The 24,866-nt window shown below is 43.9% G+C and overlaps 1 protein-coding gene across 30 annotated transcripts in view; it reads left to right on the plus strand.

Annotated features, from left to right (window-relative positions):
• The window catches only part of LOC120096947 (uncharacterized), a 101,313-nt gene extending 76,816 nt beyond the window's left edge, over positions 1-24,497 (plus strand). For 7 of the 30 annotated variants that reach the window (XR_015638265.1, XR_015638264.1, XR_015638259.1 and 4 more), the window contains 4 exons: positions 9,251-9,331; positions 21,269-21,802; positions 22,398-22,482; positions 23,462-24,497. Coding sequence is in view for 3 of the 30 variants with exons in the window: in XM_087586848.1 (XP_087442974.1) it covers positions 9,251-9,331; positions 13,100-13,157 (139 nt within the window). In the remaining 27 variants the exon portion in view is untranslated. Of the gene's footprint in view, positions 1-7,824; positions 8,008-9,250; positions 9,332-9,544; positions 11,997-13,099; positions 14,118-21,268; positions 21,803-22,397; positions 22,575-23,461 lie in introns of those variants that run through there. The other 23 variants (XR_015638276.1, XR_015638263.1, XR_015638273.1 and 20 more) reach the window with 9 other exon arrangements.
• The last annotated feature ends 369 nt before the right edge of the window (positions 24,498-24,866 follow it).

Genomic DNA, 24,866 nt, shown 5'->3' on the forward strand with positions numbered 1-24,866 from the left:
AGTTTGCTGCAGGCGAGACTAGATTATAGTTCTCCAGATGGGCTGCATATGGGAAGTGGTTTTAGCAGAAGATTTTTCCAAATGAAACGCAGACTTTAAGGTTTGGGGCCACTTCAAAAGGAAAGGTGCTTGTGGAACTTCATCCCCTCTTGCAGCCTCAGTGGGCTCAGGTTTGACATTGCATGTAGTCAGCAACGGGCTTCCTAGTGCTAGATCCTAATTCACTCAGCAGGGGACAGAGATCCTCTTCCTTTCCCCAGTGGTTTCTCCTCTGCACAGTACGGCAATGATCATTATCAACAAGACGAAGTTTATTGTTACATTGTTACAGAAAACTCTTAGTTCCTTGTGAAGAATACCTAGCTTGTGTGGTCCATTTGGACAAATCAGTCCCGTAGAAAGAGGTTAAACAGTGACTGCTTTAACCACATCTGGACAAGCCAGGCAAGCAAGCCAGCAAGCAAGAGGCTTCAGTCTTCTCTATTTGCTGCAGTGCGCTCATCCACACTGCATTCCTACTGCACCCTCATCCCCCACCCCTAACCCCAACGCTGCCATCCATCGTGTATTATTTTAAAGATAACTTTTATGTTAAAAAGAACTAGAGCATTCTTGAGGGTTTTTAAAGAACACTTTGAGGAAGGACTTCCGGGCAAGCAGACATCGGAGGGTCTGGGCACAGTCCAGCTTGGGAAGAAGAGGGTGGGAAAAGCTAGAAACATTTTGATTTCTCCAAAACTGGAAAAATTGATACAATTTGAACAATTCTCAGTTGGAAGAGATAACCCATATCCAAGAACCAGCGAGGGCTTTTCTCCTCGAATACAGAAGAAAGCAAGTGGTCAACCTAGGTAATCCAAGAAGTAGGATGAGTCTCGTTAGGCGTTAAACACATGGTGCTATAAATCCATGAGAAATGGTTGATGGCGCATAGAGGCAGCGATGGTAGTCATGAGTCTGCATTTGATTTTTGTTCGCATGGATTTACTGAATATGTTCTCAGTATCAGGGCATATCCTATGCACTGATGAGTAAGCCATACAGCAGGGTCCCTCATTTCATAGAGTTTACGTTTTGGAGTCAGAAGGCGGGACCATACAAAGAAATGCTTGCAAAATTGGAGATTTTGAGAGTGATGCAATTGAAGTGTCTACAAAGGCCTATCTGGAAGATGATGCTAAGCTGGTCAGACCCGGAGTGAGAGCAAAGTGTGAGACTTAATATTAAAAGATGACTGTTAGAAGGCAATAGCTTCAGTGGGTATGAGATAAGGGCTCAGATTCTAGCACATTCTTCAATGCAGTGCCCAGCTGTTTGTTTCTTTCTCTACTTGTGTATATACATGAATGAGATGCAGACATTCGTGCATGCATGTTTGCATACATATCGCTGCATGTGCATATGTGTGCAGGAACAAAGGCACGTGTGGATATGATAATCAGAGGTGGATGAGAGTCAGGTGTCTTTCTGAGTCACTTTCCACTCTGAGGCAGGCTCTTGAACCCAGAGCTTGCCAATTCAGCTAGTCTAATTAGCTAGTTTGCCCCAGGGAATCTCCTATCTTTACCTCCCCAACACTGGCATTGCAATCAGCTCTCTGTGCCTACCTGGGTTTTCTGTGGATGTTGGGGGATTCGAACTCTGGTCCTCATATTTGCACAGTAAATGTTATCACTGAGCCATCCACATCTTTAGTCTTTATTGCTTTTTCTTTAACACAGATCCATCCATTGTTGGCTGCATATTATGGGAAAGTGGACTACGTCTGAAGCGTGCAGCTAGGACAGCCTGGGAGTTCTCCAGGATGAACTGGGGTTGGTGGCCTCTAGATCTTGCAACGTCTTGCTGAGTTCTTTGTACAGACTACATTTCAGGTTTCTCACCCAGGAACAAAGGCAAAGAAGTCCTTTTCAGCTCTAGTTGTGAAAAAAAATTAACAAAATCACAAATTAATTGTAAATGTTTTGTCTTCAGAAATCTGTGATGTTATGGAAGAGGTTAAAAGACTGGTGTGCCTATTGGTCATTCAAAATTTAGTACAGTTGGACAGAGAGCTCAGTTCAGAAGTTAGATAAGATGAATGTTTTATAATAGCTCACAGTTGAGAACTTTCAAAAGCTTAGAAAAGTTTCTAACACTCTGTATTACTACTGCAATGCTTGTGGTTTCTTTTCTTCGGGATTTTTCTTGTTTTTACAAACCGACGGAAAGGAATCCTTATGGAATGTCTTCAAGTTTACCATCTGAGATCCCCATTTATACCAAAGTTTGGATGGTTATAAAGCAAAGTCAGTAAGTCAATTTAGAAAGAATGATTCATTCTTTAATATTGTAGACTCTTCCCAAGGAATTAGACCCTCTCTCTTTAAAACAGTGAGATCTCAAACACGACTTCACGAGAAAAGAAAAATCTTGCATCCTTTTGTGCCCTTAGTTAATAACACAACACTGACAGGGCTGTCTTCTCTAACACAACACTGACAGGGCTGTCTTCTCTAATGCTCAACATTTTTTTCAGAAGTGTTTCGAACAGTTATTTGATCCTCACAGTTGCTTTGGAGGTAAAGTGGACGGAACTTATTGTTCATGCTTCTGTACAAAAGGAGGAGAGGCCTGGGAGTTAGGACTTTTTCTGGAATTGTGTAACTGGTGACTTAAGTTAGAATCCAGGATCCCGACTCCTGTGTAGAATTGCCGCTTCCAAAAGTAGACACGCGGCTACCCCAAGTGTTCCCTGTCCTGTGTCACTGTTCATTTCTCCTCTCTCTCTTTTTTTTCTTCTTCTTTTTTTTCGGAGCTGGGGACCGAACCCAGGGCCTTGCGCTTCCTAGGCAAGCGCTCTACCACTGAGCTAAATCCCTAACCCCGTCACTGTTCATTTCTAAGCCAAGACCCCAAAGAACTTCCGAGGATTTCAGAAGAGTTTGAAGCTACCGGGACATATTTGAGCTTTAGAACAAACTTAGACAGCCACAGTGATTATATTTCCGTATCCCTCCTACTGAGACCCTGATCCTGTGTGCTGGGTGTCTATCTGGATGGTTGTGAGCCTTGTGGGATGGCTTTTGTGTACTACAATGATGAGACCATAGTTGTCTCGGGGTGTAAGCGTTGCTTTAGAAAAACTGGGAGAGAGATGGTTAATCACATTGGTTCATTCTGAGTTCATGAATAACATGAATAACATAAAAGCCTGACTGTCTGTCTGTCTGTCTATCATCTATCTATCCCTGTCTGTCTGTCTATCTATCTATCTATCTATCTATCTATCTATCTATCTATCTATCTATCTATCCCTGTCTGTCTGTCTGTCTATCTATCTATCTATCTATCTATCTATCTATCTATCTATCTATCTATCCCTGTCTGTCTATCTATCTATCTATCTATCTATCTATCTATCTATCCCTACCTATCCATTCCTCTGTCTGTCTGTCTGTCTGTCTGTCTCTATCTATCTATCTATCTATCTATCTATCTATCTATCTATCTATCTATGTATCTATCTATCCCTATCTGTCTGTCTGTCTATCTGTCTATCTATCTATCCATCCCTATCTATCCATTCCTCTGTCTGTCTGTCTATATCTATCTATCTATCTATTTATCTATCTATCCCTATCTGTCTGTCTATCTATCTATCCCTATCTATCCATTCCTCTGTCTGTCTGTCTGTCTGTCTGTATCTATCTATCTATCTATCTATCTATCTATCTATCTATCTATCCATCTCTCTCTATCTAGTGTGTGTGTGTGTGTGTGTGTGTGTGTGTGTGTGTGTGTGTGCGTGCGCAGATCAGAGGACAATTCTCAGGAATAGGTTCATTCCTGCCCCCTTGGGTCCCAGGAATACACGATGACACCTCTACCTATCGAGTCACCTTGCTAGTCCAGAGAAGACCCCTTTAAACATTAAAATTTTTCTTGGAGTATAAAACTTCAAAGCTTAAATTTCAGGCACCCGATTATATTTTGCCTAACGTCAGCCACTAAAGCTTTACGTTTAGAGAGACATGGAACGGGACAGATGGTTTCCTGCCTCTTTCCAGACCTAGCCTTCTACGTCCGGCAGAGAATACTGAGCCTTTGAGTTAGAATGTGGCGTGAAGATTATATAACGTATTCTGCTGTATCATTTTGAGGCACGGTTGTAAGAGCTGCTAAATACATCCATAGGTCATAGAGACTAAGGGAAGGGGGAGGAATCTACTTGAAGGTGGTGGAGAAAAGATGGATGAAACTTCAGGAAAAGAGAGCCTAGTACAGAGAAAAGAACCAGACACAATTTTGTTAAAAATGTTACTCTTTATCACCAATAAATTAAAATAACGTGGTGCTTTGGGGTGAGTCATAAGATAGATGTTGCCTTCACGGGCACGGGAACCAAACGACACAAAGCGAGACAGCCAAGCATGAAAAGATGACCACAGAACATTCGTTCCACTCGCCCTTTATCTTTTACACCTGTGTTTGAATTCATCCAAACCTGCACAAATCCTTTATACAGCTGTTGAAATTGCACCTGAAAAAAAAAAAAAGGCTGAAGTCGTCTCAGACCGGCTAACATTTCATCATCTTGGATACTTAAACCCAAACAGGCTTAAACACTTTGCCAAACCCAAGGATAATGGGCTTCCCATTGATCTCTGCTCTGTTCAAATGTTCAGCTGTGTGTGTGCCAAAATGTACACGGCGGACTGCCTCGCACAGCCTCCAACAAGTTTTAGCTGCAGACACACTCAAACACAAAGTATGAAGCACAACAAGTCCTCTTTTAAATTGACGCAAAGGGACATCCTTTGATATTTGTAATTAAGTAAGGAACAGCCGGCCATCAAGCAAGTCAATCTATTTAAGTTAATTTTCTTCTCTTGGGCAAGTAGTTAACTTTAGTGCATTTCTGAGAAGAGTTAATGAAGTTCATGGTATTTTACCGGACTGTTTCTGATGTCCATTTTAATCACTTTTAATTTGGGATCTCTGACAAAGTTTTCTCTTAGAAGTTGCAAATGTTGGGCTGTAGAGATGGCTTAGCAGTTAAGAACATTTGCTGTTCTTCCAGAAAGTTCTTAGTTCCTGTCCCAACACCCATACCAGGTGATCCACATTGCCTGTATCTCCTGCTCTAAGAGATCTAAGGCCCTTTTTTGTTTTCCAAAAGCACCAACAAGCACATATTACATACATATATACATACATACAAACATACACACACATAATTTAAATCTTAAAAAATTGCAAATTTTAAAATTTAAATGGTGCATAATTTCATACTTTGGGTCATATTTTCATAATTTAACGGTCTTCCTTCTATAAGATAATTTAGGTTGGAGTTACCAGCAATGCCTTAAATATGATAATTATTTTCAAGACACCATTAAGAGTATTAGCCCCTCAAATACATTCATACTCTAGTCCCCAGACCTGTGAAATATGAAAATTAAAATGACCAATCAATCGGCCTAGGGAGTCCGTTAGATTATTGTGGGCAGGGCAATCTTAAAGCTGGATAAGTAGTTGGGAAGAGAAAGTTCAGCAATGTGTGAGAGACCGGAGGATGCTCCAGTTCTGGCTGCTAGTAGCTAGAGAAGGCTGCCATGGTAGGCAACACTCTTCTTCCTTCCCATTTCCAAGGGAAACTTGGCTCCACCAGTGCCAGCTTTTAAGTCCACAAAGACCTGTACTGGACTGCTAACCTATGGAACTCAAAGACAGTAAGCTTGTGTTGTTTGTTTGTTTTAATCTGTGAGCATGTGCACATCGAGCTTGCAGTAAAACCTACATGGTTCAGGGTGGCATAGACTGCACAGGGAAAATGCCCTACGGTCTCTTCCCTGCAAACCCTCTTCTCAAAGCAGCCCCTCTCCAGCTTGGTGCCTATTCCTCTAGACTGTTTATAAAAACACTACAGTAAGTAGTTCAGTGGTGATGATTGTGACCCTGGAGGAAGCCTACACAGCATCTCCTCGGAGGACCTGTCAGCTACTTCTAGACAGTAATGTTAGCAGAACCTGAGTTGGCGGGGATGACCCTGGTCCTTTCATACGCTTGGGTGACCGATTAAAGGAGCCAGAGGGAGGTTAGATGATTTAGATAAAAACAAGATATTCTTAGTCAAGTAGAAGCCTTCGCTTGGGTGTTGCTGTAAAATTATAAAAAATAAAATGCTGTCTTTTCCCCCCACACTAGGTCCGGCACCACAGTGCCCTAAGATATCTGCTAGGTATCTTCATCTCAATCAGCAAAGTGTCTCACCCGCTTTGCTCTATCCCATATCACACTGCTGATGGCTTCTCTCTGAGCCTGGTAACAATCTCTCTACCCATCTAGTTCCCAAGGCAGGTTGCCACCATGCCAGAAATATACATCTCAATTCTGTAGCGGGCCTAGTGTCTCTGGCTGCCACATACTCTCTTGAACTTAATTCGCCACATGAAAGAACACACAACACAATAACATCTGATCCAATTGATAAGATATAATTGCCCACCTAGCCATACAAAGCCCTGTACACATCCATCCCTTAAGGACATTCATAACAACCTGTAAATGTGTAGAGAGGAATCTTAACGTCAGCCTCCATGTTCTCTCCGCTGCTTCTCCACCTCCCTCCAGTCTCCTCTCTCTAAAAGTTTTCTCCCGCCCATCCTTCCTTCTTGTCCAATGACAGGCCTCGTTCTATCTTGTACCTGCCTTCACCTGTATGACATGCTACACTTGGGAACCAAGAGTCTTAACAAGCAATCTCTTGGACCCTGAGAGATATACTTTCCTGGAAGTAATGTGTTTTCCTTGTGGAATTTTCTTGAGGGTTATGTTACCGAGAACTGAACGGACACAAATATGAAGAAGCTTGTTTAATGGTACACTGCCGCTGCAAATTAGAAAGCCTACAGAAGATTTACAGTCCAACTCTTGCTACGATTTTACTTATTCATTGTTCTTGTCTTTTTATGTTTATTTTGTTTTGTTGTTTTGTAACAGAGTCTCTCTATGTAGCTCTGGCCATCCTGGAACTCACTATGTAGACCAGGCTGACCTTGAAATCCCAGAGATCCACTTGCCTGTGGTTCCCGAGTGCTGAGATTAATAGAGCACACCGCCACACACACCTGGCTTGTTATAATTTTTTTAAACATGAATCCAAAATAGTGACAATGCATATGAGCTGAGTTTTTATACACTTGCATGATGGCTGAAAGAGGCTGTCAGCTGTACCATTTCCTTGGATTCTCAGCTATGGCTGCTCCTGGATGCAGGAGTTCTATGACAGAATAAACTCAGTTCGGTGTAAGCATGTAGAAAACGCATGACTGCGTGCAACTATGAATAAACCAGAGCAGCAACCCTGACAGAAACGCCGCACTTACATCGTTCCTTAAAATATTCTAATGTCCTATCAGGCTTTAAAGACGTCCCAGTTTCAGTGTGAAAGTTGGCATCTTGGATTTAGGATTCCCTCTGAGTAAGGAATAAATACACTCGAGTTTGTGATTTTATTTTCTGCTTTCTCATTCACACCACTGTAAGTGAGAAGACATGGCTTCTTGGTAAGCATGGTACTGGGAATAAGGTGATTCCTCCCTATCTTGGTCAGAAATAAAAATGGAAATGACACGCAACCCAGTGTCTGTGAGGAAAGCCATGGGAGTCAGAGCGTCTTTTACTCCTTGGTGTCCCCTGGGAGTCGCCGTGACAGGGACAAATGTTGGCCGTTTTCTGGTCCGGCTCCATTAGTGAGTGCGGAACACTCAGGCTCCTCCTAAGGACTGAGTCCACATCTTCTTTTTCATTGGCGTTCAGCTCAGTGTTTCCTGCTCTTAGGAGGACTTCCTTCCTAAGGAAGAGACGGTTTTCCCTGGCGTTGGAAGAGAAAACTCCACAGTGAGTCTTTGCCTGAGCTCCATGCACCGAGAGAGCTCTGTAAATCGCTACAGAAAGTTTTGGCTGCTGGAGACCTTGAAACTCACTCCACTGACAAGATAATGCCGAGGATCCCTGGAAACGGTACTGGGAGGAAGTCGGAGGTTATAGGGTCATAGGGTATAATTTATGTTGAATATAATAAGATATAATAGTCAGGAGACAAATTGATTCAAGAAGGATATCTGGTGTGGGGTTGGAAGATGGGAGCCTGAAGAAAGAGACGTGCTAGGGTTTGGCATCTGGACCTAAGCCAGGAGAAATTAAGAAACTGTGAATCAGGATGAAAGGAAGTGAACGTCGATCACGATGTCACCACGTGTCACTTCTTATCATTCAGGAGAAAGCTTACTCTCTGATGGTCCCTGAGTAACACTGAGTGAGAGCTCAGGATCAATGTTGCTCATCCCTGCCCCACAACTTAGGTTTTGCCGTCAGGGGACAGATGCTAAAGATACTCTGTTTCCTGTTTCCTATTTGCTTCCTGCTCTGTGAGGCAGCCTACTTCCTTGTACAACCCGTCAGTGGGACTTGATTCTGGGAGCAACCAGTGAGTCCAGCTGCTTGTTTTCCTAACATTCAAAATAGCTCTTCCTCACACCCCATCTCTGAAGAGACTGCACAGCTGAGAGGTTCTTTTGCTCACAGCTCTTTGTTCCTCGGCTCTGTGAAGATTTTAGTCCTAAGTTTCAGTCATTCTCCCATCTTCTCTCTATTTCAGAAGCCATAGGAATGGTAGATGCTCTTGGAATTCTTACCTCTGGGATATCTTAATTCTCCTCCTCTGTTCTTCAGTATTTGGTCAGCAGTTGTCTATTTACTGGATCTTCACTGATATAAGTATCCTGGTTGGGAAACTGAGAGGAAGAGGTACACCCCACAGACTTCCAGTGAGAAGGGACCAACCAGGCTTGGTGGCTATAGACGTAAATCGAGCAGAGAGAGTCGATGGGGAAGGACATTTGGGACAATGATGCTATTATAGACAATTAGTGACTCTGGATAAAGACTCATGCACGCAAAGATATTTCGAAGGCCCCTGGCAATGAATTTAACTCACATGAGAACTAAGGGGGCACCTTTCTGCGAGGAGGGAGACTGGCTTAGTTCTCCGAGGATGTGAGGAGAGAAGGGGGAGGGTTGTCAGGTAATTCGTATGAAGGGGTGTAAGGCAAAGTACATTGTGGGAGCTCCTGCCCATAATAAACCAGGGTCACCTCTTTTTTAATATTCTGCAAGGGCTAGGAATAATGAGAGGTCTAGGGCTAGATACTCTTTTAGTCAGACGACATCACTAGTGATTGGTATTTTGTGGTTGTTCACACAGGCAAACTTCACTTCTGATGGAGGCAGTTGAAGGCCTTGCTGGTGAACAATATTGCCTTTACATTTTTGAAGACGGAAGCAGGTAAGCAAGCTAGATACAGTACATGAGCTAGGAAGCATGTTGTCATCAAATAAAACGCATAGTAAAGCTCACCTGACACATGTATGATAATAGTGATTATTGAGTTACGCTGTAATTAGGCACCGGTAGGTGGTAAGCAGTTCCTATTAAGTATTGTAATTTATATTGATGAAAGACGAATTGAACTTTATACTGTAGTTTCTGTCTTCCCAGGTCTTTATTCGCAATGGATTTATGACAGATTTTACTCTCTTGTGCCATTACTTAAAAATCTCCTGAAACTGAGTTGAAAGCGTCTTCCATGCTGGCTAGCTTTTACTGCACTGGACGGTGATTCCGGGGAAGAAAAGACACCAGCCGTCTTAGGAGCCCTGTGAGCTCTAACACTAGTTTATCAGGAAAGATACGGCAATTACAACGGTGGCTTCACTGCTATGGGGGTAACCAACAACTCTCTTGAGTTTGAGGCCCGCTCCACAGTATGCAACTGGTCCTTGGAACTGTAAACTCAGTTAAAATCCCATCCCTGGGACGGGGTTAGGCTCTAAGGGGTTAATGCCCTGAGGGCCTCATATAAGCTGAGAATCTCTGAACAGGAAAGAGAACACGCTTACAGCAGGCTCTTTAGGGTGTTAGCATCTGGGAACCTAGCGATAAGAAGAACTGCCTGACCTTTGGTATTGACAACTTTGAGACTGCACAGAAGAAAGATGGCAGCTTCCACCCCCAGTGTTCCCTTGTCTGTCCTATAAACAGTCTCCACTTGTGTGAAGAGAGACTACTGTTCCTCATTGTTCTGGTTTCTAGACAGTGTGTTCCTGTAGAGGCCAGTCTCCTCTTGCTTTTATTTCCATGTCGCGTCCATCAATCCCAATCTAACACGAGGGGGGAATTTACTATTTTCATGTAGCTAAATGAATATAGCCCCGAACTACCTTCCAAATGTGTACGCTTACTCCATAGTTAAATGCCACTCTCACCCTTAATCAAAGAATTCTTTCTTGGCAGTGAGCGGTAGTGAGTACAGTGGGCCTGAAAACGGACTTCCCAGCAGTCAGGAGTGGATGAGGGAGGGGATCGTGGCTTCTCTACTTCTTCCTGCTGAGCTGTTGGCCTCTGATAAAGGAAACCATTGTCCACAGTTAGGTACTCAGTGGGGAGCTTACCAGGCTCCAGTGCATGGCTCCAAGCTCATCATCACACAGACAGAACTGGATAAACTCACTGAGTCACAAAACAAAACGAAAAGGCTGTGAACATGGGAAGGGGCTTATAAAAAGGAGGGAAAGCATCATTAAACGTGGGAAGGAGCTCAGAGAGGGTAAAGGAATGAGAGCAATCAAAGCGCATTGTATACATGAATGAAATTGAAAAGAACAAATTTAATGATAAGTTCATTTATCTAGCTTCGATCGACTTTTCATTCTGTTCCAAACATTGTTCTAGGACTGGAGGGTTATGAACATGCAGAACCGACCCTTATGTTGAGAAGTTCATGCATGTACTCTAATCTGAAGCACACACATGCTACAGGATGCTTCTCATATACTTGTATACCATGGGTCCATTTCCTGTGCTCTGTGCTGTCCTTGATTCAAAAATGGACTCTTCGGGTAGCCTTTGGTTCTAAGGCTCCCCCTCTCCATCTGGTCACACCTGCCTTCTTCTAGTCTTCGTCTGGGTACAGAAGGCTTCTCAGCTACATTTCTAATTCTCGGCATCCCCAGGGATGAAGTTCTTAGTCCTAGAGATCTCTGGCTTGTGACTCTGAAATGACACTGCTTAGATGACACATGATAGGGTGGATGGCACAGAGGGCATGGCCTGGGAGGAAAGCGCTTTTCCTCTTACAAATGAACACCACTGAACAAGTAGATGTTTAAGAGATGGGACAAAAAAAAAAAAAAACAAAAAAAAAAAAAAACGTTTTTTATTCAGTGGCCCTAGAAGCCTGCATATGGTTCCTTGAAGATCACCACCAACAAATCTTGCAGGACCTGTGTCTTAGGCAGTTTGCTTCTAGATTCTTCTACTTCTCGGCATATAGCAGGGGGCCTCGGAGAAAACATGAGTGTGTGGGCAGACCACATTTGACTCCAAGCCTTGTCTCTTGTGAGCTTTGTGATGGCCACTCTTTTCTTGGCAATTACAGAGAATTTGCAGTATAGCCAGTCCCCCTCTCTTCTTTCGAGGAACAGGTGAAACCGACCCCATTTGTGAAACTTGGATTTGCCTCAGCTGAGCATTCTATGGCTCTACCTCGTCTTGAAGATGGTACCAGGGCTGGGTAGATAATTCAGACTTCAGAAGGCATGGTGGAAAGAGCTGGCTTTGCTCATATGCTCTGCTATAGTATCCGTCTCCTGACCAGGAATGAAGAAGCATACTGGCCCGGTTATTTCCCATAGCATCTTTAAAAATCATCAGGTGGTCAACTTGATGGCAAGCCCAATGCGCATAGAAGAATTGAGTTGCCAGAACCCGGAAAATGCAGAATTAAGAGTTCTGGGCAAACTATGCCAGAAGTCCAAGCTACCCTGTAGGGTAGGAGGAAGGGTCTCTTTCACGTGAAAAGCCAGTTTGAATAATGAATTGTTACAAAAATCCTGCCAATTTATGCATTTGCTTCTTGGGTGGTTGAAGGATTAAATGAACTCCCATGAACACATTTCTTGTCATGTCTGGTATGTTGAAAGACTGTTACCATCATCCTGACAGTGTAATTAGTGCCTTATAATGGGATAGAGGAGGAGGCTACCAAGAATGACATCCAATCAAGTCCCAGGCCCAGGATGGTGATGGCTTTTGGTCTATAGAATAGGAATTAAGAATAGGAATTAAAAAAAAAAATCACTTAAAACGTCTACTTCATCAACCTCTCAGGTTAATTGCAAATCATTCACTATTTAATTGGTAAGTGCAGCTATCAATTATATTGGGAAATAAAAAGGTTTACAAATATGCAATGTCATACATTCTAGAATCTATATTCATGAGTCAGAGGGAGGGGCAGACTGGCTTGTCAGTTCAGAGGGCTCCAGATGTCAAGGCGTTCTAAGGAATGGAATGTGCCTGTGGTCTTAAAAATTCGTCAACCTTTGAATAAATAGGAATGTAGAGTTTTAAAAATAACAAACTTGAGGAAAAAGCACTTGAGATCACAATGTTGCCCCAGTGTTTGGTTGAGTGGGAGTGCCTGGGCAGAAACCTACCTTTCAGAGACCTGGAGGTGATGGGGGCCTCAGGCCCATCTGGGGGGCTCTGGGAATTGCAGCCTCAAGCCTGAGTGCTATTGATGGCCCCCGGAGAAAGAGGGAGACAATGAAGGGGCCCACGCAGAGATAATGACCTCGGCTTTTGACATGTTTAGTTTTAGGAGGTGGTGGGACACCCAAGTAGAGATATTCTGCAGACAGGAGGAAACTCGGGATTGAAAGGAGAGTGAGAGGTCAAGGCTGGGGTTGGAGACTTGAAAATCATCTGCATCCAGGTGGTAATTGAAGCCATCTGAGGGAGCTTCCAGGAGATGCTGTAGGGGGACAAATCCGGAGCTCCAAACCCTTTGCTGCATGGAAGGGCAGAATGTGCGAGAAGGGCTCACACATAGGGGCTTGGGGAAGAACTAAAGAGGGAGGGGCAAAGAAATTTCAGAAGAAGGTGTTCCTGGCAGAATGAGCAGGAGTTGGGGGAGGCTCATAAAAAACGCTTTAGAAGTTGGAAAAGCCATAAAGAGCAATTAGACGATTTGATGTTTCCATCATTTTACAGGCATCGTTCTGAAGGGAGCGAAGGTCATTTATCCTCCAAGGAGCCGAAGAACCACTGATACAAGAAGAGTTATTTTGGAGAGGCTGAGCCCTGCCTTTCTTCTTCCACCCAGGAAGAAAATAATAGTTACCATTTTGGCCGAGGCGGGGGTATGAGGCTAATCAGCAGTGTTAGGAAAAAAAGAGTTCTCACTTGTTACAATGTCACGTATAATCCCTTAAGGGCCAACGCTTGCAAGTTACAGAAAAGAGTTTGGTTTCCTGGGATAAGCAATACCACGGAAATCTAAGCATTAGGAAAAGTAAAAGTATCAAAGTAATTGAGAAACACTCCCTTGTGAATGTCAACGTCCAGGGGCGCTACTGAAATTAGCCAAAGTGCGGTAGGGAAGGTGGTGGGATTATAGCTTGAGACGATTTCTTAGGTAATATCAATGATGACAATTATTATCTTTATGACAGAAGTCAGTACGGAGTCACAGTTTTATACACTGGTAGAACTTAGGACTGCCAGGCGTGATAATGAGCTGACTCGCTCAATTCGTAGAAGGGATTTCATCGTACTTGGGAATCATGCTCCTCTAACAGCTTAGCAAATCCCTTAAAGTAAGATGCACAGTAATGATGGTAGGAGGAGAAAATTACTTTTCCAGGACCTCCAGAGCTGGTATTCTGCTTAAGGTGTGCCTATTGGCTAAGATAACTGGGATTAAACTCCTGCCTACATATTAAAACATACTTTAATGCCCCGATCTCCAGGTTCATGCTAACCCCCTCACCCTCCCGGTGTTAGCTAATAGTTGTTTCAATATGGAGGAAGGCAGCCATATTTCCACAATGAATCTACATGGTTGGCTGCGGCTGGATCTGGCTGCTTGGGGTAGGCTTGGGTTGCGGCCAAGGACAAATGGCTTCCTTACACATTAAAAGCATAAACTTTTGCTCTGAGCCATGGGGTTTGTTTTGCTCTAGGTTTTTGCATTCATAATTTAATATAGTGCTGATTTTCCAGGCCCCTTTAAAATTCCATTAATTGAGCTTGATTGGATTGTTATGAAACTTAGACCGTCTCACAGAGGCAAAGGAATGACACCACAAAACTAGAGTGACAGGGGTAGGGAAGGGGAGAGATTGGAAAAATGAGCAGGGTGGGGTGGGGAGTGGGAGAAGAAACAGTTCTGTACTCTGGAAGGCTACAAAGATCTTTGTTGTGTTCCAGGAGGAAATGGGGAAAGGAGGAGGGGCTTGGGACTCACTGAGCACTCTTTATGACTTGATCTAGCATGTGCTAACTCTTTCAAGTCTCACAGTAACTCTTTATGGTATATGCTATTGTTCTATTTACAGATAAATGGAGGCTCAGATTCACCTAGTAACAGTGAAGTCAGGATCGGAAACAAGACTCCTTCCTTCCTTTCCTTCCTCTCTTGTTCCTGCCCCTCCTTCCTCTCTCCCCTTTTGCCCCCACCAAAGTGGATTTCTGCCCCCCTCTCCCTCCAGCCTCTTCACGAGTGGCTTGCAGAAGAGAGTTTGGATTTCTTTCTGCTGCATCTATGGTGGACGCTTGTTTATCCCATGTTTTCTAATTCTTCAAGTGCATCTGAAATCCAGGCTGCCCTCCCACACAGGTTGCAGTGGTTCCCCAGAAGTCCTGGGCATCTGGGGCTTGTACAACAGCAGTCTGCTTCTATGTCAGGCCGTACAGTGGATTAGATTCCTTATCGTTAGTAGAGCAAAGTTTCTGACGGGAGCAGTCTCAGGAGCGAAGGGTTTATTTTATTTAGCCTGCGGTGTCAGAAGAGTTCCGACCTCTATGGTGAGGGTGGCAAAGTGGAAACCAGCAGCAAGTGGTTCACATGGGTGTAGAATGGGAACCCAGCCCGATCACGGACCCAGCCGTGGTCATAACGATCAATGGCCCACCCAGAGCGATCTAATCCTCCCAGCTGACCGTCACCTCCTACGGACACCAGAGCCTTGGGAACAGAACTGCAACCAAGCATGTGACCAAGCATGGATAACATTTCAGATGCAAACAATAACAGTGTCTGCAGCCACCAGGCAGGGTTGTCATTGTCTTTCAGTAGAAGACCTAGAGGGCTGGGCGGGAATGAACAAGAATTCAGGGGAAGAATGAGACCAGGCCTCAGTTTCACAATTTGGCCTGAGTCACACTGAGGCCTACAGAGCAAAAGCTGCGCCTGTTACCTACCTCAGCCGATTGTGTCTTAGTGTTAATTTCAGTCAGGGGAGGTGGGAAGACCAGAAGGTCATTTTTTTACAGAATGAGTTCAAGGCTGGACTGGATTACACGAAAGGCTGTCATAAAATACCCAAATCCCAAACCAAACATACAGTACCGAATGCCACAACAGTATGGGAATCCCCGAGGCCCTGAAGATAGGGAGTCAGGAGCCCCACACCTGCTACCTTCAAGAAGACCTGAGTCCCAGGTTAAAAGTGACAGAAGGTGTCTGTAGGGAGATGAGCAAGGCTGTTCTGGTATCTCATTGGTTCTTCGCTATGGGTATCTCCTCCCTCTGGCTATCTGGAGAGATCAGGATTGGATTTCAACACAGAGGACAAGGGACCCTGCCTCTGCCTGCTCCGTCACCTGGACTCCAGCACTCAGTTCAGGGGAGTGAGTTTGCTCTCCAGGTGGGGGAGCTGGATAGACTATAGTACTCAGCGGTTAATTAGCAGCTTAGCTAAATAGCTGATAACTTAAAGTATAAAATGCATTCTAGATATTGCATAGGAGACGCTTAAGCTAAAAACGTATTTATTGGGCCGGAGAGTTGGCTCAGAGGTTAGGAGCACTTACTGCTCTTCTAGAGGTCGCGGGTTCGATTCTCCACCCAAGTTCTCTGCAACCTCAAGTGTTCGTGAAACCACTGAGCCATCTCTCCAGCCCTTGTCCCAATGAAGAAGGGCTGAATGCAGGTGGAAGTTATATAAGAGGATTGAAAGCTAATTTTTTTCCTACTTCTGATTCTTTCAATTCTCTTGTTTGTTTTTGACAGCGGATAGGTGCATACAATGTATTTGGTGATGAAAATGTGAAATTCAATGTGAAACTTCACAGCTCCTGTTCACAAAGCCTGTTCTAACCGTATGGAAATTCTTAGAATTGTATAGACTTTGGGTCAGGATAATTTTGGTCTGTGATGGTTTTATTTCTTTGCAAGGTTTTGGGTTTTGGTTTGCAAAGAGGAAGTGAGCACACGGTTAGCAACTTGACCACTCTCATCTTAAGTGTCTCAGAGTGTTTCCTGCCTTCCTATTTTCCACAGACATGGAGTATCTTCTAGCTTGGATTTCATTGTTTCAGTCCTCATTTAAAAGCTGCCCTGATCTGGGAGTGTTCAAACCTGGCAGCCCATAAACACAGTATAGTTATACCTTAGTAGGCTCCTCAGACTGACTTGCTGTCCTGCACAACCGACCAGGGGCTGGCTTTCCCTGAAGCGCCCAGTGTTGCAAAGCAGATGGAAAAGCAACAGCCCCTCCTCCCACCCCTGCTAACTTCATTCAGGAAGCACTCCAGTCTCTGTTTTCAGGTTCTGCCTTCGATCTATAGGTCACTTTTTATACTACCATATCAGTGGAGTTAAAGTCCTAGACAACATGAGCTTGCTATGGTATCTTTCTGGAAATTATAAAGATAAGATTTTTTATTTATATCGTGTGCATGTGTGTGGGTATGGCACAGGTAGAAGTCAGGGGACAGTTTGAGGGGGTCAGGTCTGTCACTCTACTTACTACGTGGAACCCAGATACTTGGGTCTTCAGGCCGGCCGGTGAGTGCTCTTACTGATTGGTTGTGCAACATTTTTGCTCAAACCAGTCGGGTTGTGGTAAGGCAGGCATACTCATGGTGAAAGTATAAACTGTCAATTTTCAGCACCTTTCCTGGTTTAGTTTTATGTATTTTCCCCTTCTTCCTTCTGGGTCGAATCTTTGGATTTAAAAATGTAAAGATAGTGCATTTCTGGAGGGTTTTGTTTGTTTGTTTGTTGTTTTTCTTCCATCAGTAAGAAGTTTACTTCTTTTTTAAATATCCAAATGCTGGCATTGTCCAGAAAATTTTAACGGGTTTATTTATAATTGTTATAAAGTCGAACTATTGAGATGTGTTCACTGAGACATTTTGCTTGCATTGATGTTTTACATCTCGCATTTATATTAAAAATTCACACACAAATGAACGTGGAGAAACTGCCAGTACCTGATTCTGTCCCCTATGCTTCCACTCGCAATCATAGATTTAGGTACCTTTGACCCCGTGGAAAAAATATCTAACATTCAGAACTACGATAACAGGAAGAAGGAAAATAATCTTTTTGAGAATGAAATGTCTCCCCTCATAGTGGAGTCTTAAGCACGTTCTCTGCGTATGCGGCGTGCTAGCTGGATGTCTTTTGGCATAACTATTTCACGTTTGGCATGGCTAGCACCCAGGTTGGTATCTTCGAAAAGGCCAACCAGATAGGCCTCACTTGCCTCCTGCAGAGCACCAATCTCTGCACTCTGGAAGCGCAGGTCTGTTTTGAAGTCCTGAGCCATTTCTAGCACCAGACGCTGAAAGGGAAGCTTGAGAATCAGAAGTTTAGGGGACTTCTGACAGTGTCTAATGTCATGGAAAGCCACAGTACCAGTCCTGTGAGGATGAGGTTTCCTCACTCCTCCAGTAGAGGGCGCACTCTTTTGAGAAGTTTTTGTAGCCATTTTTTCCCTGGTTGCTTTACCACCAGTGGATTTGCGGGCAGTCCGATTTGTATAAGTGAAGTAACAGGTACCTCCTTACTTATCCCCTTCCTCATCCCCCTTCTCCTTCGGCTGGAGCTGAGCAGCGCTGGTGTTAGAGAGCAGTTGCGGTGTGGTGTAGCGATAACTGGGAACACCTTTCCTGGAGAATTTTTAAGTTCAAGTTTTCTTCAGGAGATAGACTGTGGTTTTAATCACCATGGTTTTGTCTGTTTTGCGCGTGCGCTCCCTCTCCCTCTCCCTCTCCCTCTCCCTCTCCCTCTCCCTCTCCCTCTCCCTCTCCCTCTCCCTCTCCCTCTCCCTCTCCCTCTCCCTCTCCCTCTCCCTCTCCCTCTCCCTCTCCCTCTCCCTCTCCCTCTCCCTCTCCCTCTCCCTCTCCCTCTCCCTCTCCCTCCCTTTTTCTCTCTGTCTCTGTCTGCCTCCCTTTTTCTCTCTGTCTCTGTCTGCCTCTCTGTCTCTGTCTCTCTCATTGGTTGTGCTAGGACTTCAGTCGTTTTAACACTGTTATCACCCAGCCCTTAATCACTTTGATTTGATTGAAGAAAAAAAAAATCAATGTTTCACAAACAATTGAGTCATCTAGCTGCATACTGATTGTAACCTAATGATGTCACAATTTCTTAGATGTGTTGGGAGCTCTTGATGTATACGATTCCTGTCCTTCTCCCAGTCCATCATCCGAGTAAAGCTTCCTTCGTTTATGCTGGTTTTCCTGTGAGGAACGAAGTGCTTCACCTCTGTCCTTTGAATATGTGGATGGCGGGTGTGTGCACATAAGGGCAGAAAACTACCCCATGGTCCTTCGTGTACTAGAAACAAACTCCATTGTGGAGAAAACTTTAGCACACACAGATGGCTTACTTTGTGTAGTCAAGTTTCATGGACTGTGAAAGTTTAATTCAAAAGGTCTCGATACAAGGCTGCTACAAATTTTAAACAAGGAAAATTACAGCATTGTAATTCTGGTGTGACTTAATTAAATGTAAGAGAGCCTGATTTTTTTTCCTTTGTGGTTACCTTATTAATCTGTTTTTACTTATTTTAACGCTCTTCCCTCATTCACCCCATAGACTTACTTCTGTTTTGTATAAGTAGATCTCCATGCCACAAACATGGAAAAAAAAAAGCTAAAGTTTCAATAATTTGACCTTGTTTTTTCCCCATGGGTTTACTTTAATATAGTGCCATTCAAATGATAGTCTGTCTGTCTGTCTCCCCGCCACCCCCGTCTCTGATGATTTGTAAGAAAAAGGCCAGATAATTTTTTTCTATTATAGGTGAAGAATGGATACTTGGTACCCCAGCCTCGAGTGGTCCTTTGTAGGGTGGCTTTTTTTTTTTTTTTTTTTTTTTTGCACTGTTAAGGCTACATTCATCACAATGTGCTTGTCCTCTATGTTTGGACATGAAAGTGGATGTCATTGTTGAATGGTAACATGGGGGAATGACTACGTGACAGAAGCATGTAAAGTATCTTGTAATTCAGTAGGAGAGTCAAAGTCGGCCTCAGTGCTTGGCATTCTCAGGGATTCAGAAGGGATTAAAGCGACAATAGGTGGAGGCTGTACCCGGAGTAACTGAAGGATAACATTCCTTGGACCTCAGAGACCTCTGAGTGAAAGGACTCGGGCAATTAAGGTCTTTAGGAAATCTAATGGGGTCATTTGTGAATGCCATCTTCATGGGACTTGGCAAACTGTCATCTCAGAGATCAAGGGAGGTCACTGGCTTGAGGGTGGGACATGAGGAAAATAGAGTGCCTGTTTCCTGCCGAGTGTGTCTAAAGACGCTTAGTTTTTGTCTGACACTGGCTATTAAAAACAAAAAACACAACAACACGCTGACGAGTCTGAAAGCTGAAGACGCCAGCCATGACTTCGTAAAGTGAGCTCTCCTGATTTTCTACCTTGCAGGACATAATTCAAAGAGTCTGGATTCGTTTTTTGTTTTGTTTTCCCCCTTCCAGGCAAATTACCAAAGCACAATTGTTCGCAAATAATTGAAGTTGGCCAATCACCAAGCGCTTACTAAATGCAAATGACGTGTCATGCTGAAGACATAAATAGAATACAAGAAGGAAACTTTCTTCCGTCAGCTCAAAATCTCAGGGACATTCATATTATCCCTACCTTATCAAAAGCCGGTGTGGGAGTGTTTGGAGAAGCATAGAGAGATTCCGAAGCAGGGGGGGTGGGGGTGGGGATAAAGTTCCGGTGTTCAACGCAAGAGCACCATACATTTCAAGGGGGACTGTGACAATGGGCCAGTGTGGTGTGTCTACAAGGATTATAAATGATCTGAGAAATAAGTCACACAGAGAGAGATGGAAGCAATTAGATAGAAGCAAGAATATTAAGCAGATGCAGTTAGGGAGTTTTTTTTTTTTTTGTTTTTTGTTTTTTGTTTTAATATTCCAAGGAATGTTTGCCAGAAGACTGGATTAAAATTCCCTACCGATGAAGTTACAGAATGGTGATTAACTTCATACGGGAAATGCTTTTATTTGACCTGGAAAGAATTTTTCATCTTTGTTTATTATTATTATTATTATTGTTGTTGTTGTTGTTGTTGTTATTGTTATTATTTTAAACATTAAACCTGATGGGCTGGAGACCTGGAGCTGTAGAAGACTATGACGAGGGAGCAGGGGGCCGATCATTTCCTCCTCATATTTTGCCAAGGGTTGAGACGTATTTGCGCCATATTACATCCATCATGAATAAGATGTCTGGCAATTATAATCATCATGTGTGGTGATAGGTGCTTTCCTGGGATAGTAAACGTGGGAATGGAGAGGAAACTTGATGTGTGGTGTTTTTTTTTTTTTTTTTAATCCTTAATGGGATGGGAAAGGACTAGGCAGAGAATGAAGGAGAAAGAGTCTAACAAATTCCCCCAACCACAATCCCAGCGAGTAATAGATACTTTTGACAGAATCCAGCGCGTCATAGGAGGGGACAGCCTGTAGATGCTTTTGAGGGAGAGAAGGTAAAGGAGAGAGAGTAGGAGGAGACAAGTCCAGAGATGACTTTGCTTGTTCTTGTACTCAAGTGCAAAGACATGGTGGTCTGTTAGAGCTTTGGAATTGGTACAGGTGCCAAGAGATGCTGGGTCGGGGAGATGCCTCTGGGGTAAGGCTCTGCAAGGGAGATGGGAATGGCAAGGTATGTTTGTGTGAGCTCTGCAGTAATGGTACTTAGGCCATCTGTTTGATTAAAATGAAAGATTTTAAACAACAACAACAGCCCCCATGCCTCCTGCCATGCAACAATGTAATAATTAATAATTAATAACCCATTACTAATGATAATAATAATGATAGTAATGATGATAATGATGATGATGATGATGATGATAATAATAATAATAATAATAATAATAACAGTCCCTGTCCTCTCCTCAGAAATGCTGTATGCTTTGGTGGGAGACTTCTCAAAAGTCTATTTCAGTTACCCAAAGTATTCATGGATGAGTACAGACAGCTTTAGACTTGTTCTGAAATACAAGTCTTCTAAGTTATCGCGAACAGGACGTCAGCCCAGGCAGCACGTGCCTTAAGATAACGGCAAACCACGCTGGATCTATTCACAAAGGCAAATTCTGTGTTTGCAACACAGGTTGTTTTGTTTTCCTTATAAAACCTGTTCTTAGTCCTGCGGGCAAAAGCCGGAAGTAGCAATTATAAACTCCTCTGGGGCCCCCGTGGCCAAACTCCCCAGATCTTTTAGCCCTTGACTGGGTCAAAAGTATCTGTCACGTGAAAAGCATTTGGATGGTCCCTTTCATCCACTCAACTGGAAAGCTCCCAGCTCACACAGAAGACCACATCCAAGGATGAAGGCAGAGGAGCCCTTAAGTGGTGTTTTTGAGCTAAGTAACCAGCCAGCCGCAACACGCTCTACTATTAACCAAGAGGACCCGCTTTCCCCAAGGGACGGTGAGTCAGGGCTCTATTTTTGTGGTTCGGCACACGCTGTTAAGGGGCGGCAGAAGGTTGCCCTTTTCCCACCACCTTCATCCCCGAGATCCTCTCAGACCTGACATCAGGCTGTTGGCTACTCGTCATAAAGCTTCCCTGTCAAAGGGAATCCAGCGGATGAGCCATGAGCGCGCTTACAGTCAGATAATAGATGAAAGGGCCCTCAAGATAAACGAGGTGCCTACGGAAAACCCGGCAAGGTTGTTTAAAAGAAGATGGCGAAGGCCGTTAATTCTCCTCAGGCAGTTTCAAAAGGCGGTGGGCACTTGACTTCTTCCTTAAGAGCACATTATCTCGCGTTTGTGTGAGAGGGGCCCTGGGCATGTTGAAAGGGCAAAGGATGCCTTTCTAAACCGATGTTAAACACCATGCCCTTTTTTTTTTTTTTGTAACAAAACAGTTTGTGGCTTCCCTTTCAAGACATTTTGACCAGTCGCATCGCAAAAGTATCTGTTCTCTCCCACTCTGTTCCCCCTTCTCTCCCCACATCCCCTGTATGCCCAATCGTATCTGTAAGTCGGTAACACCAGCACCCTACCTCTTTTCTTTTCAGGGGCTGACCCTGTTTAGACACCAACTGTATACTGTGAGTGATCTCCTGTTTCTGTCTTTCTGCTGCAGAACATGAATTTCAAAATGTGAGCTAAATGCAGGCCACCCGGCCTTCCTTTTCCTTTTTTTTTTTTTTTTCTTTTTTGTCCCACTGAAATAGCCACCACACACCTCTGAAGTAAGTTGTATTTTTGGTTGCTATCTGTTTGTATGATTTATTAATAGCAAAAAAAAATTCAAAATATTTTTAATTTGGCAGTTTGTCATCTCCGTTATCTCACGAAAAGGAAAACAGTTTGCCCCAGCTTGGCAAAGAACAGACTTTTCATCGCTTCTCCTTTTCATTTAGTTGTGCAAGGGTTTTAAAGCTCAGAAGAATGTAGTTAGAGGCAAATCTGAAAGATAAGGAAGAGAAAATTAGGCCGTTTACAAAAGCAGCGAGCGGAGATTCCTAGATAGTGCACCGGGCCTCAGGTAGGCAGGTTTCCCCGCGACCTCCCTGCTGTTCTGTGTTGTTTGAATTGATTTGCTTTGTTCTGTGTACCGAGATCGCACACTGAGGGTACAGCCCCTGTTGCTGCAGGCTGAGGTCATCGATCAGACTTGAGTGCGAGTGCTGCTTCCAGAGTTTAGAGCAGGGGACAGTCAGCTGCCGCTGCTCAGCAGAACGCACTAGACATGGGGAAAATGAATAAGGTCTGCCCAGCTTAGGCTGGGGATTGAGGGTAGGTGTCCCGGGACGAAGTGCCCTTGTCCTAGAGCGGCAGCTAGCGTCCTAAGTCCTTCAAGCCAGTGAAGTTGTGGCAATGAGAGGTCAGAGAGGATGTGGAGCAAGGGGAGGCAGGAGTGAAGGACATGGCCAGCCCCCTAGCCTTTCTGAGGTCCAAGATCAGGCTGTAGGTATTGCGCCAAAGGTTTGAGCCTGCCCCTGCCACCATCACCACTGAAAGGCCCCACACAGTTGGCTGTCTGCCACAGCTCCAACGTTTGCGCCACTCCGGCAGCATTGGCTCCCTGTCCAACTCCTCCGGGTTGAAGCATCTGCTGTCTCTTTCTCCTCCGCAGGTGGGTTTGGTGTGCTCACCTCGGCCTCAGTGAGAATTCTTCGACCAGTGCTCTGCTCAGACCTACCATCGTCTCTACTCAGAAACCCTGGTTGTTTCTCGGGTTGCCCAGTAACTCCTCATGGCCATTCAACTTTCTGTGCTTTGGACTTACCTGTTGAATGGAAGCCCCGAAGTCCTCAGGAGGACTGAGTCAGGACTCCACTGAAGTTGTCGTGGGGCCTTCTGATAATCACAGCCAACTCCCAAGTCTGAACAGGCTGATGAGATCAGCGAGGAGTCTTTGAATTCTGACACTGAGAAACTGAAACAGGACACGCTGGACTAGGAGATCTCCCAGTTAATGGAAGAGGGCAGTGGGTGAACCGGAGGCCCACATCTCCCTCCTCCATGAGTACAATGACGTGAAGGGCAGGAAGTAGCTAAAAGCAAAGATGCTGTTAATGTGGCCCTGAGGTGCCAGCACCAAGGAGTTATAATTTTGATCTAGACCTGAATGACTGAGCAAAGTTTTGGAGATTTTTAGCCACCACCCACAAAGACAGGTATAAAGGGACATGAAAATCAGAGAGTTCACACAGCACATTTATGTGGTTTCCAGATTTAAAAAAAAGTGGTAGAAGCAGGGTATTTTTTGGGAGGGGTGAGACTTGTCAGTTCTAAGGTCCCTACAAGTACTTACTTATGGATGGATGTGTGTGGCTGTCCCCTTTGTTAATGACCACAGAATCAGTTAAAAAAAGAAAAAGAGAATTTAACTTTATACATGAAACCAGACAAAAGTGTATTTTTATATTTTAACCATTGAGCAAACAGCACGTTGTCACGTGTACTTGTAATTTTTTATGTGCATGAACTAAGTATATATACATATCTGTATTGCACTCATAACCATCCTAGGATAATTTTCATCAAACATCATTTGTGTTAGTCAGTTGCTTTTGAATTCTCAGGTCAGATGCGGTGACACCTTATAATTTTCAAGACTAGGCTTGGAAGGGTTTTAAATAAAATAGAGACCAAATTTGATCTATGAATTTGAGATGAGAGTCTTTTCTGCCATGGAAGAGTACAAAGTTGCCCAGTTCTGAGAGGCAATCGGTGATGATGATGGTGATGATGATGGTGGTGGTGATGGTGGTGGTGGTGGTGGTGATGGTATGAAGTAATGTGGTAACTGACAAAGACAACTTGTATTGATGTGGTGGCAACGGGGATGAGGGAGGTAGATGGTGAGAGAGACACAAGGACATGTAGTTACTGGAGTTTGGTAGCATCTCTGTTCACATTACCTGGTTATACACCATCCACTTATCACCCAGCTAGAAGGAGGATCCTAAAATACCATCTGTGGATGTCTGGCTTATCTAGAAACAGTTTATGATTGCATAGGCACAGATGTCAGG

Source organism: Rattus norvegicus, chromosome 15 (assembly GCF_021556685.1).
Source record: "Rattus norvegicus strain SHRSP/BbbUtx chromosome 15, alternate assembly SHRSP_T2T, whole genome shotgun sequence".
Lineage (NCBI taxonomy): Eukaryota > Metazoa > Chordata > Mammalia > Rodentia > Muridae > Rattus > Rattus norvegicus.